Below are 17,822 nucleotides of genomic sequence, written 5' to 3' on the forward strand. Positions count from 1 at the left end.
AGAATAAATGGCTCTCTCAATGACTACTTTCAGCGAAATGACCAAATGGATAACCCTCATTACTGGCTTGTACTTATTATTCGAGAACTTGGTATCAGAAATCTTTCCTGAGAAAACTTCGTTCTCTTGGTCACTCGCTAGTTTTTAGTTTGAGTGAAGTTCCCCTTCCATAAAATTACCCCTCAATCAAACAATAGAGATGAATATCAAGGAAATTGGAGCCAGTTCAAGAAGCTCTTGATTGTTAGACAAATTTTCCTTCTAGGAACCATAGGAAATGCACAGAGAACAAAATGGACAACTTGGGTACTGATGCTAAGTTTAAAGGTTTATTGACTGAATAAACGAGATTTCTTTACCCACCTACATGAAGGAAATGGCTTAAAACCTTCTATACAGGTACCTCCACGAAAACAACTTTCTTTTGTGCACATCAAAGCATCTGCGGAAAAAAAAGATTAAAAAAATGCTCACTTCAGAATCTTTGCAATGGTGAGTGAGTTGGCGTCAGATCTCCCTTCGTGGGTTTTGTTACGTAACAATACAATACAATACAATACAAGCAATCAGTCATCAAGCAAGATTTTATTTCTTACTTTGAGTAGCAAAGAAAATATTCAATCGGAAGGCAATATCACAATAACAAAGACTGGATCTGTTCCGTTTTCTTGTAAAGCATTTTTACGTTGTCCTAGTATTTTTATTCAAGAAATGCGGGAAAGTATCGTAGCTAAGGTTAAGAAACCCTTTCTCTAGGAGGTTGAACTTATGCCTTAGATGAGGTACATGTTTCCGTTCCTGTAAGGAGCCTAAATTTCATTTTCTATTTTAATGCTACAAACTATGGTTACAGTAGCTGCTATGTTCAAAGTACATGACATGTAAGAAAAGGGTGAAGGCATTGACAGTCTTAAGAAGGTGTGCAACCATTTATTTCCTTCTGCCTTTCGTAGCGCATATCTAGTTTGAATACCGAAAAAACATACCTGAAAAAAACATACCGTTGAAAATGAAACACTCTACTATTGAATGGCGCAAAAACGAAATAATAATGTCATTACAATCCAACGACAACTGCAATATCTCATTGGTTAAGATGGGAGAGTGATTTTCCTAGACCAATAATAATGCGTGGTAATAAAGCAAATCAATCCCAAATTACTATTGAAAATTCCTCTTCGCTCCAAGACAAAGTCATTTAGTGTTGTACTTACAAGTCTCAAGTGACGCCGCCGGTAAGCTGATGGGTGCTGTTGGGTTAACTGCAATGCAAGCCTTTTCTCCTATTTGAGGAAATTTTTCACAGGATACAATCTCGGGCCATTTGAAGCCAAAATGTTCCAACCCTTTTTCACAGCTCAACTTAGCACTATCACAGAGAGAACGGCAGGGAGGAACTGCCGTTTTAGATAAAGTACAAATTGGTGCATAAACAGCGCAAAAGAAAAACTCAATATGTGCCGAGCAATACGTCTTCATCAATGGATAGAACTGGAAGAGATCTTTCTCTGCCTCAGTTTGAGTTCTGTGATTTAACAAGTTTGGAAATATCGTAGTATCATACGGCATATAATTTCGACAACTGGGCATCGTCAACGGCTCACAACTGCCTTGTAGAGTGCTGTTGCACTTTTCTTCATCCGACTTATCCCCACAATCATCATTACCATCACAAACAAGATCCTTCTCGATACATCTTCCTGAGGCTCCACACTGAAACTGGTCGGTGATACTACAAAGTGCAGTTGTGTTACACTTTTGTTCATCGGACATGTCTCCACAGTCATTGCTACCATCACATACAAAGACTTTGTTGATGCATACCCCAGTGCCACGACATTCGAACTGAGCGCTGGTACATGCTTGAGTGTGATTGCAGTGTTTTTCGTCCGATTTGTCCACACAGTCAACCTTGCCGTCACAAGCTTTACTTATCAGAACACAAGATTTATCATCGCATTGGAATTCACTGTCGCCGCATTTGGGAAGATTTGGACAATCTGCTTCATCCGAATTATCAGGACAGTCACGTTGACCGTCACATTTCCATCGGCTTGGCAAACACATCTTAAGCGGCCTGCAAAAAGACTGGTTGTTTGGACAAACTGGCCAACTGCAATACTGTTCATCAGAGTTATCTCCACAGTCATTAAATCCATCACACAGCCAGCGATCGGGAATACAACGACGAGGACCCGACTGACACAGAAAGCGGGGTCTGCAGAACTCAGTTGTAGGGCAAACCAACTCATCTGACATATCGTCACAGTCTGCATGTCCATCACAAACCCACTTCTCATCAATGCATCTTCTCGTTGAAGTGCATCGAAAGTAATTGCCAGTGCAGGAGGTTTCATTGCTACATCCTTCTTCATCTGACTTGTCGATACAATCTAAAAATCCATCACAAACAGCACGTTTCGTGATACATGCTCCAGAGTCGCGGCATTTAAACTCACTGGCACCACAAGGAACTGTACTATTGCAGCCTTCTTCATCTGATTTGTCATCACAGTCGTAAGAACCGTCACAAACATGAAAGTTTTTCAAACAGTGTCCTGTTTCACGGCATTTAAATAGTTTACTTCCACATTCTAAAATAAAGGTTGCATTACCACAGAGCTCTTCCTCTGAGAGTTCTCTACAAGCACCGTCTTCAACACCACAAACAGAAGCTTTGTCAACGCACACTCCTGTATCTTTACACATGATCTGATGGGCACCACAGGATCCATTGGAAGCTGAAGTCAAATAGCAGATGAAATTACTTACTAGGAATGTCACAAAACAAAAGAAAGTGACTGATTTAATGATTTGAACTCATGAACTCATATACGTTCTATTAAGAGTTCGGTATGAGTTAGTCTCGTGGCGAGGTCAATAGCAGTAAGCCATGTGGTGACCTTTCTCTTGGGTTCCCTCTTACTTCCACCTTCCAGAGAGGAGAAGAGAAGAGTGTAAATAAGCTGGGTTCTTACCCTAGCAATGCCAGTAGAACCTCATAAGGAAATACGAAATTTGTTTGGCGAACATTCCACAGAAATAAGTCTACTTTCTTCTTGTTTCAGGCGATTTTCATTTCTTTCCAGAAAGATCATAGAGGCTTTAATATAAGGACTTAGAAGAGCGCCCGAAGTGAAAACATTAAGCAACCACAAAACATGTTAAACAGTACTTACCTTTCTCACTAATTGGTGGCTGGGAGGTGGATGTGGGTTCCAAAAAATCATTGAATCCAATGCAGATTTCAGAGCCTAATTCGGGAAATCTTCCGCAGTTCAAACTATCTGGCCATTTAAAACCATAACTTTTCAACACATTTTCACAGCCATGTCTCGCACTGTTACAAAGGGAACGGCAGGGAGGAACTGGAGCCTTTAAGACGGAACAAACTGGCGCGTAAACGACACAGAGGAAGAGTCGTAAATGATCCGAGCAACCGTAATTTACGAGAGGATAAAACTGGTAGACATCAAGGGCAGCTTCGTCTTGTGTTGAGTGATTCAACAAGTTGGGAAACATTGTCGCATTGTAAGGCATAGATTGACAAAGAGGTATCGTTAATGGCTCACAACTGCCCTGTTTCGTTGAGGGAGAAATTGTGGTGGAGATGTGCGCTGGTGGAAGCGTCTTGATAATCTCTTCACATTTGCAACTGCGAATAAAGAATAAATGGCTCTCTCAACTACTTCTCAAAGTGAAGAGATAAAACGGAAAGTTTTCGTTCCTGGCCAAAGCAAATTCTATTGTTTTGTTTTCTTAATCACTCACTTATGTTGAAGGCTCAGCTAAAAAAGGTTTAAGTAAAGTTCCCTTTCCATAAAGTCCCAACAAAAACGTTATTTTCTATTTTATCAAGAAGTTCTAGCATTCGCTGCGAGGACCATAGGCAACTTTGGTCGGAGATGGTGTAATCTGCGCTTCAGAAAATCAAAAGCTGGGTGTTGAAATTAATGTCCCTAATCCATTAAACCCTAACAGAGATAAGCTTCTGATTTGTTCTAACAGTATCATCTCTGCATCGAACATGAATGATACGACTGCCTTCCTTATGCCCTTACGCCTATGTAGCATATCGGGCAGCAACGTTGCTCCCTCCACATCTGCAGGTCCTTTAAGGACATGAAAATAAATGAAGTTGTAACCAAGTCAGGAAGCTCTTGATTGTTATACAAAATTTTCGTTTTAGGAACCATAGGAAATGCACAGAGAACAAAATGGAGAACTCGGGTACTGTTGCTAAGTTTAAAGGTTTATTGACTGAATAAACGAGATTTCTTTACCCACCTACATGAGGGAAATGGCTTAAAACCTTCTATACAGGTACCTCCACGAAAACAACTTTCTTTCGTGCACATCAAAGCATCTGTGGAAAAAAAAGATTAAAAAAAATGCTCACTTCAGAATCTTTGCAATGGTGACTGTGTTAGCATCAGATCTCCCTTCGTGGGTTTTGTTACGTAACAATACAATACAATACAAGCAATCAGTCATCAAGCAAGATTTTATTTCCTACTTTGAGTAGCAAAGAAAATATTCAATCGGAAGGCAATATCACAATAACAAAGACTGGATCTGTTCCGTTTTCTTGTAAAGCATTTTTACGTTGTCCTAGTATTTTTATTCAAGAAATGCAGGAAAGTATCGTAGCTAAGGTTAAGAAACCCTTTCTCTAAGAGGTTGAACTTATGCATTAGATGAGGTACATGTTTCCGTTCGTGTAAGGAGCCTAAATTTCGTTTTCTATTTTAATCCTACAAACTATGGTTACAATAGCTGCTATGTTCAAAGTACGTGAGATGTAAGAAAAGGATGAAGGCATTGACAGTCTTAAGAAGGTGTGCAACCATTTATTTCCTTCTGCCTTTCGTAGCGCATATCTAGTTTGAATACCGAAAAAACATACCTGAAAAAAACATACCGTTGAAAATGAAACACTCTACTATTGAATGGCGCAAAAACAAAATAACAATGTCATTACAATCCAACGAGAACTGCAATATGTCATTGGTTAAGTTGGGAGAGTGATTTTCCTAGACCAATAATAATGCGTGGTAATAAAGCAAAATAAACCAATCCCAAATGACTTTTGAAAATTCCTCTTCCCTCCAAGACAAAGTCATTTAGTGTTGTACTTACAAGTCTCAAGTGACGCCGCCGGTAAGCTGATGGGTGCTGTTGGGTTAACTGCAATGCAAGCCTTTTCTCCTATTTGAGGAAATTTTTCACAGGATACAATCTCGGGCCATTTGAAGCCAAAACGTTCCAACGCTTTTTCACAGCTCAACTTAGCACTATCACAGAGAGAACGGCAGGGAGGAACTGCCGTTTTAGATAAAGTACAAATTGGTGCATAAACAGCGCAAAAGAAAAACTCAATATGTGCCGAGCAATACGTCTTCATCAATGGATAGAACTGGAAGAGATCTTTCTCTGCCTCAGTTTGAGTTCTGTGATTTAACAAGTTTGGAAATATCGTAGTATCATACGGCATATAATTTCGACAACTGGGCATCGTCAACGGCTCACAACTGCCTTGTAGAGTGCTGTTGCACTTTTCTTCATCCGACTTATCCCCACAATCATCATTACCATCACAAACAAGATCCTTCTCGATACATCTTCCTGAGGCTCCACACTGAAACTGGTCGGTGGTACTACAAAGTGCAGTTGTGTTACACTTTTGTTCATCGGACATGTCTCCACAGTCATTGCTACCATCACATACAAAGACTTTGTTGATGCATACCCCAGTGCCACGACATTCGAACTGAGCGCTGGTACATGCTTGAGTGTGATTGCAGTGTTTTTCGTCCGATTTGTCCACACAGTCAACCTCGCCGTCACAAGCTTTACTTATCAGAACACAAGATTTATCATCGCATTGGAATTCACTGTCGCCGCATTTGGGAAGATTTGGACAATCTGCTTCATCCGAATTATCAGGACAGTCACGTTGACCGTCACATTTCCATCGGCTTGGCAAACACATCTTAAGCGGCCTGCAAAAAGACTGGTTGTTTGGACAAACTGGCCAACTGCAATACTGTTCATCAGAGTTATCTCCACAGTCATTAAATCCATCACACAGCCAGCGATCGGGAATACAACGACGAGGACCCGACTGACACAGAAAGCGGGGTCTGCAGAACTCAGTTGTAGGGCAAACCAACTCATCTGACATATCGTCACAGTCTGCATGTCCATCACAAACCCACTTCTCATCAATGCATCTTCTCGTTGAAGTGCATCGAAAGTAATTGCCAGTGCAGGAGGTTTCATTGCTACATCCTTCTTCATCTGACTTGTCGATACAATCTAAAAATCCATCACAAACAGCACGTTTCGTAATACATGCTCCAGAGTCGCGGCATTTAAACTCACTGGCACCACAAGGAACTGTACTATTGCAGCCTTCTTCATCTGATTTGTCATCACAGTCGTAAGAACCGTCACAAACATGAAAGTTTTTCAAACAGTGTCCTGTTTCACGGCATTTAAATAGTTTACTTCCACATTCTAAAATAAAGGTTGCATTACCACACAGCTCTTCATCTGAGAGTTCTCTACAAGCACCGTCTTCAACACCACAAACAGAAGCTTTGTCAACGCACACTCCTGTATCTTTACACATGATCTGATGGGCACCACAGGATCCATTGGAAGCTGAAGTCAGATAGCAGATGAAATTACTTACTAGGAATGTCACAAAACAAAAGAAAGTGACTGATTTAATGATTTGAACTCATGAACTCATATACGTTCTATTAAGAGTTCGGTATGAGTTAGTCTCGTGGCGAGGTCAATAGCAGTAAGCCATGTGGTGACCTTTCTCTTGGGTTCCCTCTTACTTCCACCTTCCAGAGAGGAGAAGAGAAGGGTGTAAATAAGCTGGGTTCTTACCCTAGCAATGCCAGTAGAACCTCATAAGGAAATACGAAATTTGTTTGGCGAACATTCCACAGAAATAAGTCTACTTTCTTCTTGTTTCAGGCGATTTTCATTTCTTTCCAGAAAGATCATAGAGGCTTTAATATAAGGACTTAGAAGAGCGCCCGAAGCGAAAACATTAAGCAACCACAAAACATGTTAAACAGTACTTACCTTTCTCACTAATTGGTGGCTGGGAGGTGGATGTGGGTTCCAAAAAATCATTGAATCCAATGCAGATTTCAGAGCCTAATTCGGGAAATCTTCCGCAGTTCAAACTATCTGGCCATTTAAAACCATAACTTTTCAACACATTTTCACAGCCATGTCTCGCACTGTTACAAAGGGAACGGCAGGGAGGAACTGGAGCCTTTAAGACGGAACAAACTGGCGCGTAAACGACACAGAGGAAGAGTCGTAAATGATCCGAGCAACCGTAATTTACGAGAGGATAAAACTGGTAGACATCAAGGGCTGCTTCGTCTTGTGTTGAGTGATTCAACAAGTTGGGAAACATTGTCGCATTGTAAGGCATAGATTGACAAAGAGGTATCGTTAATGGCTCACAACTGCCCTGTTTCGTTGAGGGAGAAATTGTGGTGGAGATGTGCGCTGGTGGAAGCGTCTTGATAATCTCTTCACATTTGCAACTGCGAATAAAGAATAAATGGCTCTCTCAACTACTTCTCAAAGTGAAGAGATAAAACGGAAAGTTTTCGTTCCTGGCCAAAGCAAATTCTATTGTTTTGTTTTCTTAATCACTCACTTATGTTGAAGGCTCAGCTAAAAAAGGTTTAAGTAAAGTTCCCTTTCCATAAAGTCCCTACAAAAACGTTATTTTCTATTTTATCAAGAAGTTCTAGCATTCGCTGCGAGGACCATAGGCAACTTTTGTCGGAGATGGTGTAATCTGCGCTTCAGAAAATCAAAAGCTAGGTGTTGAAATTAATGTCCCTAATCCATTAACCCCTAACAGAGATAAGCTTCTGATTTGTTCTAACAGTATCATCTCTGCATCGAACATGACTTTATTGACTTTATTTTTATTTTTTTAAAATGAAAGAAATAAAGGCTTTTGTAGCCCGCAGTTAGCAAAGCTATTCTAGGCGGGCTACCTAAACAGACACTGTATAGGCTCACACTTAGCGGAGCTCAAAAATCACAACCGTCTTGACCAACATCCGCTGACCAACATGAATGACACGACTGCCTTCACATCTGCAGGTCCTTTAAGGACATGAAAATAAATGAAGTTGTAACCAAGTCAAGAGGCTCTTGATTGTTAGACAAATTTTCCTTGTAGGAACCATAGAAAATGCACAGAGAACAAAATGGAGAACTTGGGTACTGTTGCTAGGTTTAAAGGTTTATTGACTGAATAAACGAGATTTATTTACCCACCTACATGAGGGAAATGGCTTAAAACCTTCTATACAGGTACCTCCACGAAAACAACTTTCTTTTGTGCACATCAAAGCATCTGTGGAAAAAAAGATTAAAGAAATGCTCACTTCAGAATGTTTGCAATGGTGACTGAATTGGCATCAGATCTCCCTTCGTGGGTTTTGTTATGTAACAATACAAGCCATCAGTCATCAAGCAAGAGTTTATTTCTTTGAGTAGCAAAGAAAATATTCAATCGGAAGGCAATATCACAATAACAAAGACTGGATCTGTTCCGTTTTATTGTAAAGCATTTTTACCTTTTCATAGTATTTTTATTCAAGAAATGGAGGAAAGTATCGTAGCTAAGGTTAAGAAACCCTTTCTTTAGGAGGTTGTATTTATGCCTTAGATGAGGTACATGTTCTTATTAAAGTAACGAGCCTAAATTTCGTTCTCTGTTTCAATCGCACAAACTATGGTTACGGTAGTTGCCATGTTAATAGTACATGACATGTAAGAAAAAGGGGCAGGAATTGACAGTCTTAAGAAGGTGTGCAACCATTTATTTCCTTCTGCCTTTTGTAGCGCACACCAAGTTTGAATACCGAAAAAAAGATACATTTAAAAAAATACTGTTGAAAATGGAACGCTCTGTTCTTGAGTGGCGCAAAAACAAAACATCAATGATTTCATAATCCAATGGGAACCCAGAGTAAACCAAGTTATTACGCGACTCGGGCAGTCAGAGGGCCAATAACTTAAATCAACCAATCAAAATGCTCCATTGCCGGTCCAATATTCTCTAAGTATTGGACCGGGCACTGTCCCGAATGGTCCCGAATGATACCGCACTTGTGTCCCTTTGAACTTCAGTCGTATAATAAATCTCTTATCAACCAAGCTTTCTCGGGACCGTACTGGAAGAATGTCGGCCCTCGGTCCTTTTTGTACGGACCTCGCTGCGCTCCATCGGTACTGTCAAGACCTCGGGGCGATATTCTCCCAGTACGGCCCTCGCGCTTGGTTAATAAGATATAAATAATGACCTGAAGCGCGGAACGATAGCAGTAAACAAGTTTGGATCGGTTTTAGTACAACATGCGATTGCTTAAAATGCGAGAGTGATTTTTTTAGACCAATAATAATTTGTGTTAATGAAGCAAAAAAAAAAAAACCAATTCCAAATTACTATCGACTATCATTTGAAAATTCCTCTTCGCTCCAAGACAAAGTCATTTAGTGTTGTACTTACAAGTCTCAAGTGACGCCGCCGGTAAGCTGATGGGTGCTGTTGGGTTAACTGCAATGCAAGCCTTTTCTCCTATTTGAGGAAATTTTTCACAGGATACAATCTCGGGCCATTTGAAGCCAAAATGTTCCAACCCTTTTTCACAGCTCAACTTAGCACTATCACAGAGAGAACGGCAGGGAGGAACTGCCGTTTTAGATAAAGTACAAATTGGTGCATAAACAGCGCAAAAGAAAAACTCAATATGTGCCGAGCAATACGTCTTCATCAATGGATAGAACTGGAAGAGATCTTTCTCTGCCTCAGTTTGAGTTCTGTGATTTAACAAGTTTGGAAATATCGTAGTATCATACGGCATATAATTTCGACAACTGGGCATCGTCAACGGCTCACAACTGCCTTGTAGAGTGCTGTTGCACTTTTCTTCATCCGACTTATCCCCACAATCATCATTACCATCACAAACAAGATCCTTCTCGATACATCTTCCTGAGGCTCCACACTGAAACTGGTCGGTGGTACTACAAAGTGCAGTTGTGTTACACTTTTGTTCATCGGACATGTCTCCACAGTCATTGCTACCATCACATACAAAGACTTTGTTGATGCATACCCCAGTGCCACGACATTCGAACTGAGCGCTGGTACATGCTTGAGTGTGATTGCAGTGTTTTTCGTCCGATTTGTCCACACAGTCAACCTTGCCGTCACAAGCTTTACTTATCAGAACACAAGATTTATCATCGCATTGGAATTCACTGTCGCCGCATTTGGGAAGATTTGGACAATCTGCTTCATCCGAATTATCAGGACAGTCACGTTGACCGTCACATTTCCATCGGCTTGGCAAACACATCTTAAGCGGCCTGCAAAAAGACTGGTTGTTTGGACAAACTGGCCAACTGCAATACTGTTCATCAGAGTTATCTCCACAGTCATTAAATCCATCACACAGCCAGCGATCGGGAATACAACGACGAGGACCCGACTGACACAGAAAGCGGGGTCTGCAGAACTCAGTTGTAGGGCAAACCAACTCATCTGACATATCGTCACAGTCTGCATGTCCATCACAAACCCACTTCTCATCAATGCATCTTCTCGTTGAAGTGCATCGAAAGTAATTGCCAGTGCAGGAGGTTTCATTGCTACATCCTTCTTCATCTGACTTGTCGATACAATCTAAAAATCCATCACAAACAGCACGTTTCGTGATACATGCTCCAGAGTCGCGGCATTTAAACTCACTGGCACCACAAGGAACTGTACTATTGCAGCCCTCTTCATCTGATTTGTCATCACAGTCGTAAGAACCGTCACAAACATGAAAGTTTTTCAAACAGTGTCCTGTTTCACGGCATTTAAATAGTTTACTTCCACATTCTAAAATAAAGGTTGCATTACCACACAGCTCTTCATCTGAGAGTTCTCTACAAGCACCGTCTTCAACACCACAAACAGAAGCTTTGTCAACGCACACTCCTGTATCTTTACACATGATCTGATGGGCACCACAGGATCCATTGGAAGCTGAAGTCAAATAGCAGATGAAATTACTTACTAGGAATGTCACAAAACAAAAGAAAGTGACTGATTTAATGATTTGAACTCATGAACTCATATACGTTCTATTAAGAGTTTGGTATGAGTTAGTCTCGTGGCGAGGTCAATAGCAGTAAGCCATGTGGTGACCTTTCTCTTGGGTTCCCTCTTACTTCCACCTTCCAGAGAGGAGAAGAGAAGGGTGTAAATAAGCTGGGTTCTTACCCTAGCAATGCCAGTAGAACCTCATAAGGAAATACGAAATTTGTGTGGCGAACATTCCACAGAAATAAGTCTACTTTCTTCTTGTTTCAGGCGATTTTCATTTCTTTCCAGAAAGATCATAGAGGCTTTAATATAAGGACTTAGAAGAGCGCCCGAAGCGAAAACATTAAGCAACCACAAAACATGTTAAACAGTACTTACCTTTCTCACTAATTGGTGGCTGGGAGGTGGATGTGGGTTCCAAAAAATCATTGAATCCAATGCAGATTTCAGAGCCTAATTCGGGAAATCTTCCGCAGTTCAAACTATCTGGCCATTTAAAACCATAACTTTTCAACACATTTTCACAGCCATGTCTCGCACTGTTACAAAGGGAACGGCAGGGAGGAACTGGAGCCTTTAAGACGGAACAAACTGGCGCGTAAACGACACAGAGGAAGAGTCGTAAATGATCCGAGCAACCGTAATTTACGAGAGGATAAAACTGGTAGACATCAAGGGCAGCTTCGTCTTGCGTTGAGTGATTCAACAAGTTGGGAAATATTGTCGCATTGTAAGGCATAGATTGACAAAGAGGTATCGTTAATGGCTCACAACTGCCCTGTTTCGTTGAGGGAGAAATTGTGGTGGAGATGTGCGCTGGTGGAAGCGTCTTGATAATCTCTTCACATTTGCAACTGCGAATAAAGAATAAATGGCTCTCTCAACTACTTCTCAAAGTGAAGAGATAAAACGGAAAGTTTTCGTTCCTGGCCAAAGCAAATTCTATTGTTTTGTTTTCTTAATCACTCACTTATGTTGAAGGCTCAGCTAAAAAAGGTTTAAGTAAAGTTCCCTTTCCATAAAGTCCCTACAAAAACGTTATTTTCTATTTTATCAAGAAGTTCTAGCATTCGCTGCGAGGACCATAGGCAACTTTTGTCGGAGATGGTGTAATCTGCGCTTCAGAAAATCAAAAGCTAGGTGTTGAAATTAATGTCCCTAATCCATTAACCCCTAACAGAGATAAGCTTCTGATTTGTTCTAACAGTATCATCTCTGCATCGAACATGAATGACACGACTGCCTTCCTTATGCCCTTACGCCTATGTAGCATTTAGGGCAGCAACGTTGCTCCCTCCACATCTGCAAGTCCTTTAAGGACATGAAAATAAATGAAGTTGTAACCAAGTCAAGAAGCTCTTGATTTGTGTATGAGCACGATCCTTCGCAGTAAAGCACTATTTGAGCAATAGTGAAAATCAGGCCTGAAAAAAATTTCAGGCCTGTACGGGATTCGAACCACTGACCTCTGCGATACTAGTGCAGCGCTCTACCAATTGAGCTAACAAGCCAACTGGGAGCAGGCCATCAAATTAATTCGACATAAACCCGTAGATGATAAATCAAACAACAACAAACATATGAAACATATGTGTGAACTGCGGTTATGAGACGTATATGAGCACGATCCTTCGCAGTAAAGCACTATTTGAGCAATAGTGAAAATCAGACCTGAAAAAAATTTCAGGCCTGTACGGGATTCGAACCACTGACCTCTGCGATACTAGTGCAGTCTATTGCTCAAATAGTGCTTTACTGCGAAGGATCGTGCTCATATACGTCTCATAACCGCAGTTCACACATATGTTTCATATGTTTGTTGTTGTTTGAAGCTCTTGATTGTTAGACAAATTTTCCTTGTAGGAACCATAGAAAATGCACAGAGAACAAAATGGAGAACTTGGGTACTGTTGCTAGGTTTAAAGGTTTATTGACTGAATAAACGAGATTTATTTACCCACCTACATGAGGGAAATGGCTTAAGACCTTCTATACAGGTACCTCCACGAAAACAACTTTCTTTTGTGCACATCAAAGCATCTGTGGAAAAAAAGATTAAAAAAATGCTCACTTCAGAATGTTTGCAATGGTGACTGAGTTGGCATCAGATCTCCCTTCGTGGGTTTTGTTATGTAACAATACAAGCCATCAGTCATCAAGCAAGATTTTATTTCTTTGAGTAGCAAAGAAAATATTCAATCGGAAGGCAATATCACAATAACAAAGACTGGATCTGTTCCGTTTTATTGTAAAGCATTTTTACCTTTTCATAGTATTTTTATTCAAGAAATGGAGGAAAGTATCGTAGCTAAGGTTAAGAAACCCTTTCTTTAGGAGGTTGTATTTATGCCTTAGATGAGGTACATGTTCTTATTAAAGTAACGAGCCTAAATTTCGTTCTCTGTTTCAATCGCACAAACTATGGTTACGGTAGTTGCCATGTTAATAGTACATGACATGTAAGAAAAAGGGGCAGGAATTGACAGTCTTAAGAAGGTGTGCAACCATTTATTTCCTTCTGCCTTTTGTAGCGCACACCAAGTTTGAATACCGAAAAAAAGATACATTTAAAAAAATACTGTTGAAAATGGAACGCTCTGTTCTTGAGTGGCGCAAAAACAAAACATCAATGTTTTCATAATCCAATGGGAACCCAGAGTAAACCAAGTTATTACGCGACTCGGGCAGTCAGAGGGCCAATAACTTAAATCAACCAATCAAAATGCTCCATTGCCGGTCCAATATTCTCTAAGTATTGGACCGGGCACTGTCCCGAGTGGTCCCGAATGATACCGCACTTGTGTCCCTTTGAACTTCAGTCGTATAATAAATCTCTTATCAACCAAGCTTTCTCGGGACCGTACTGGAAGAATGTCGGCCCTCGGTCTTTTTTGTACGGACCTCGCTGCGCTCCTTCGGTACTGTCAAGACCTCGGGGCGATATTCTCCCAGTACGGCCCTCGCGCTTGGTTAATAAGATATATATAATGACCTGAAGCGCGGAACGATGGCAGTAAACAAGTTTGGATCGGTTTTAGTACAACATGCGATTGCTTAAAATGCGAGAGTGATTTTTTTAGACCAATAATAATTTGTGATGAAGCAAAAAAAAAAACCAATTCCAAATTACTATCGACTATCATTTGAAAATTCCTCTTCGCTCCAAGACAAAGTCATTTAGTGTTGTACTTACAAGTCTCAAGTGACGCCGTCGGTAAGCTGATGGGTGCTGTTGGGTTAACTGCAATGCAAGTCTTTTCTCCTATTTGAGGAAATTTTTCACAGGATACAATCTCGGGCCATTTGAAGCCAAAATGTTCCAACCCTTTTTCACAGCTCAATTTAGCACTATCACAGAGAGAACGGCAGGGAGGAACTGCCGTTTTAGATAAAGTACAAATTGGTGCATAAACAGCGCAAAAGAAAAACTCAATATGTGCCGAGCAATACGTCTTCATCAATGGATAGAACTGGAAGAGATCTTTCTCTGCCTCAGTTTGAGTTCTGTGATTTAACAAGTTTGGAAATATCGTAGTATCATACGGCATATAATTTCGACAACTGGGCATCGTCAACGGCTCACAACTGCCTTGTAGAGTGCTGTTGCACTTTTCTTCATCCGACTTATCCCCACAATCATCATTACCATCACAAACAAGATCCTTCTCGATACATCTTCCTGAGGCTCCACACTGAAACTGGTCGGTGATACTACAAAGTGCAGTTGTGTTACACTTTTGTTCATCGGACATGTCTCCACAGTCATTGCTACCATCACATACAAAGACTTTGTTGATGCATACCCCAGTGCCACGACATTCGAACTGAGCGCTGGTACATGCTTGAGTGTGATTGCAGTGTTTTTCGTCCGATTTGTCCACACAGTCAACCTTGCCGTCACAAGCTTTACTTATCAGAACACAAGATTTATCATCGCATTGGAATTCACTGTCGCCGCATTTGGGAAGATTTGGACAATCTGCTTCATCCGAATTATCAGGACAGTCACGTTGACCGTCACATTTCCATCGGCTTGGCAAACACATCTTAAGCGGCCTGCAAAAAGACTGGTTGTTTGGACAAACTGGCCAACTGCAATACTGTTCATCAGAGTTATCTCCACAGTCATTAAATCCATCACACAGCCAGCGATCGGGAATACAAGGACGAGGACCCGACTGACACAGAAAGCGGGGTCTGCAGAACTCAGTTGTAGGGCAAACCAACTCATCTGACATATCGTCACAGTCTGCATGTCCATCACAAACCCACTTCTCATCAATGCATCTTCTCGTTGAAGTGCATCGAAAGTAATTGCCAGTGCAGGAGGTTTCATTGCTACATCCTTCTTCATCTGACTTGTCGATACAATCTAAAAATCCATCACAAACAGCACGTTTCGTAATACATGCTCCAGAGTCGCGGCATTTAAACTCACTGGCACCACAAGGAACTGTACTATTGCAGCCTTCTTCATCTGATTTGTCATCACAGTCGTAAGAACCGTCACAAACATGAAAGTTTTTCAAACAGTGTCCTGTTTCACGGCATTTAAATAGTTTACTTCCACATTCTAAAATAAAGGTTGCATTACCACACAGCTCTTCATCTGAGAGTTCTCTACAAGCACCGTCTTCAACACCACAAACAGAAGCTTTGTCAACGCACACTCCTGTATCTTTACACATGATCTGATGGGCACCACAGGATCCATTGGAAGCTGAAGTCAAATAGCAGATGAAATTACTTACTAGGAATGTCACAAAACAAAAGAAAGTGACTGATTTAATGATTTGAACTCATGAACTCATATACGTTCTATTAAGAGTTCGGTATGAGTTAGTCTCGTGGCGAGGTCAATAACAGTAAGCCATGTGGTGACCTTTCTCTTGGGTTCCCTCTTACTTCCACCTTCCAGAGAGGAGAAGAGAAGAGTGTAAATAAGCTGGGTTCTTACCCTAGCAATGCCAGTAGAACCTCATAAGGAAATACGAAATTTGTGTGGCGAACATTCCACAGAAATAAGTCTACTTTCTTCCTGTTTCAGGCGATTTTCATTTCTTTCCAGAAAGATCATAGAGGCTTTAATATAAGGACTTACAAGAGCGCCCGAAGTGAAAACATTAAGCAACCACAAAACATGTTAAACAGTACTTACCTTTCTCACTAATTGGTGGCTGGGAGGTGGATGTGGGTTCCAAAAAATCATTGAATCCAATGCAGATTTCAGAGCCTAATTCGGGAAATCTTCCGCAGTTCAAACTATCTGGCCATTTAAAACCATAACTTTTCAACACATTTTCACAGCCATGTCTTGCACTGTTACAAAGGGAACGGCAGGGAGGAACTGGAGCCTTTAAGACGGAACAAACTGGCGCGTAAACGACACAGAGGAAGAGTCGTAAATGATCCGAGCAACCGTAATTTACGAGAGGATAAAACTGGTAGACATCAAGGGCAGCTTCGTCTTGCGTTGAGTGATTCAACAAGTTGGGAAATATTGTCGCATTGTAAGGCATAGATTGACAAAGAGGTATCGTTAATGGCTCACAACTGCCCTGTTTCGTTGAGGGAGAAATTGTGGTGGAGATGTGCGCTGGTGGAAGCGTCTTGATAATCTCTTCACATTTGCAACTGCGAATAAAGAATAAATGGCTCTCTCAACTACTTCTCAAAGTGAAGAGATAAAACGGAAAGTTTTCGTTCCTGGCCAAAGCAAATTCTATTGTTTTGTTTTCTTAATCACTCACTTATGTTGAAGGCTCAGCTAAAAAAGGTTTAAGTAAAGTTCCCTTTCCATAAAGTCCCTACAAAAACGTTATTTTCTATTTTATCAAGAAGTTCTAGCATTCGCTGCGAGGACCATAGGCAACTTTTGTCGGAGATGGTGTAATCTGCGCTTCAGAAAATCAAAAGCTAGGTGTTGAAATTAATGTCCCTAATCCATTAACCCCTAACAGAGATAAGCTTCTGATTTGTTCTAACAGTATCATCTCTGTATCGAACATGAATGACACGACTGCCTTCACATCTGCAGGTCCTTTAAGGACATGAAAATAAATGAAGTTGTAACCAAGTCAAGAAGCTCTTGATTGTTAGACAAATTTTCCTTGTAGGAACCATAGAAAATGCACAGAGAACAAAATGGAGAACTTGGGTACTGTTGCTAGGTTTAAAGGTTTATTGACTGAATAAACGAGATTTATTTACCCACCTACATGAGGGAAATGGCTTAAAACCTTCTATACAGGTACCTCCACGAAAACAACTTTCTTTTGTGCACATCAAAGCATCTGTGGAAAAAAAGATTAAAGAAATGCTCACTTCAGAATGTTTGCAATGGTGACTGAGTTGGCATCAGATCTCCCTTCGTGGGTTTTGTTATGTAACAATACAAGCCATCAGTCATCAAGCAAGATTTTATTTCTTTGAGTAGCAAAGAAAATATTCAATCGGAAGGCAATATCACAATAACAAAGACTGGATCTGTTCCGTTTTATTGTAAAGCATTTTTACCTTTTCATAGTATTTTTATTCAAGAAATGGAGGAAAGTATCGTAGCTAAGGTTAAGAAACCCTTTCTTTAGGAGGTTGTATTTATGCCTTAGATGAGGTACATGTTCTTATTAAAGTAACGAGCCTAAATTTCGTTCTCTGTTTCAGTCGC

General features: G+C 40.7%; 1 protein-coding gene across 1 annotated transcript in view; it reads right to left on the reverse strand.

Moving 5' to 3' along the window:
- The window catches only part of LOC111340011 (uncharacterized), a 36,374-nt gene that overhangs the window by 7,202 nt on the left and 11,350 nt on the right, over positions 1 to 17,822 (reverse strand). The window contains exons 8-21 of the mRNA XM_088738821.1: positions 17,370 to 17,448; positions 16,314 to 16,789; positions 14,398 to 15,875; position 13,479; positions 13,117 to 13,195; positions 11,534 to 12,009; positions 9,569 to 11,095; positions 8,332 to 8,410; positions 7,105 to 7,580; positions 5,140 to 6,666; positions 4,288 to 4,366; positions 3,180 to 3,655; positions 1,215 to 2,741; positions 364 to 442 (exon numbers count right to left, since the gene is read on the reverse strand). Of these exons, the coding sequence (XP_088594947.1) occupies positions 364 to 442; positions 1,215 to 2,741; positions 3,180 to 3,655; positions 4,288 to 4,366; positions 5,140 to 6,666; positions 7,105 to 7,580; positions 8,332 to 8,410; positions 9,569 to 11,095; positions 11,534 to 12,009; positions 13,117 to 13,195; position 13,479; positions 14,398 to 15,875; positions 16,314 to 16,789; positions 17,370 to 17,448 (8,359 nt within the window). The remainder of the gene's footprint in view (positions 1 to 363; positions 443 to 1,214; positions 2,742 to 3,179; positions 3,656 to 4,287; positions 4,367 to 5,139; positions 6,667 to 7,104; positions 7,581 to 8,331; positions 8,411 to 9,568; positions 11,096 to 11,533; positions 12,010 to 13,116; positions 13,196 to 13,478; positions 13,480 to 14,397; positions 15,876 to 16,313; positions 16,790 to 17,369; positions 17,449 to 17,822) is intronic.

This window comes from Stylophora pistillata, chromosome 11, assembly GCF_964205215.1.
Source record: "Stylophora pistillata chromosome 11, jaStyPist1.2, whole genome shotgun sequence".
In the NCBI taxonomy this organism is placed as follows: Eukaryota; Metazoa; Cnidaria; class Anthozoa; order Scleractinia; family Pocilloporidae; genus Stylophora; species Stylophora pistillata.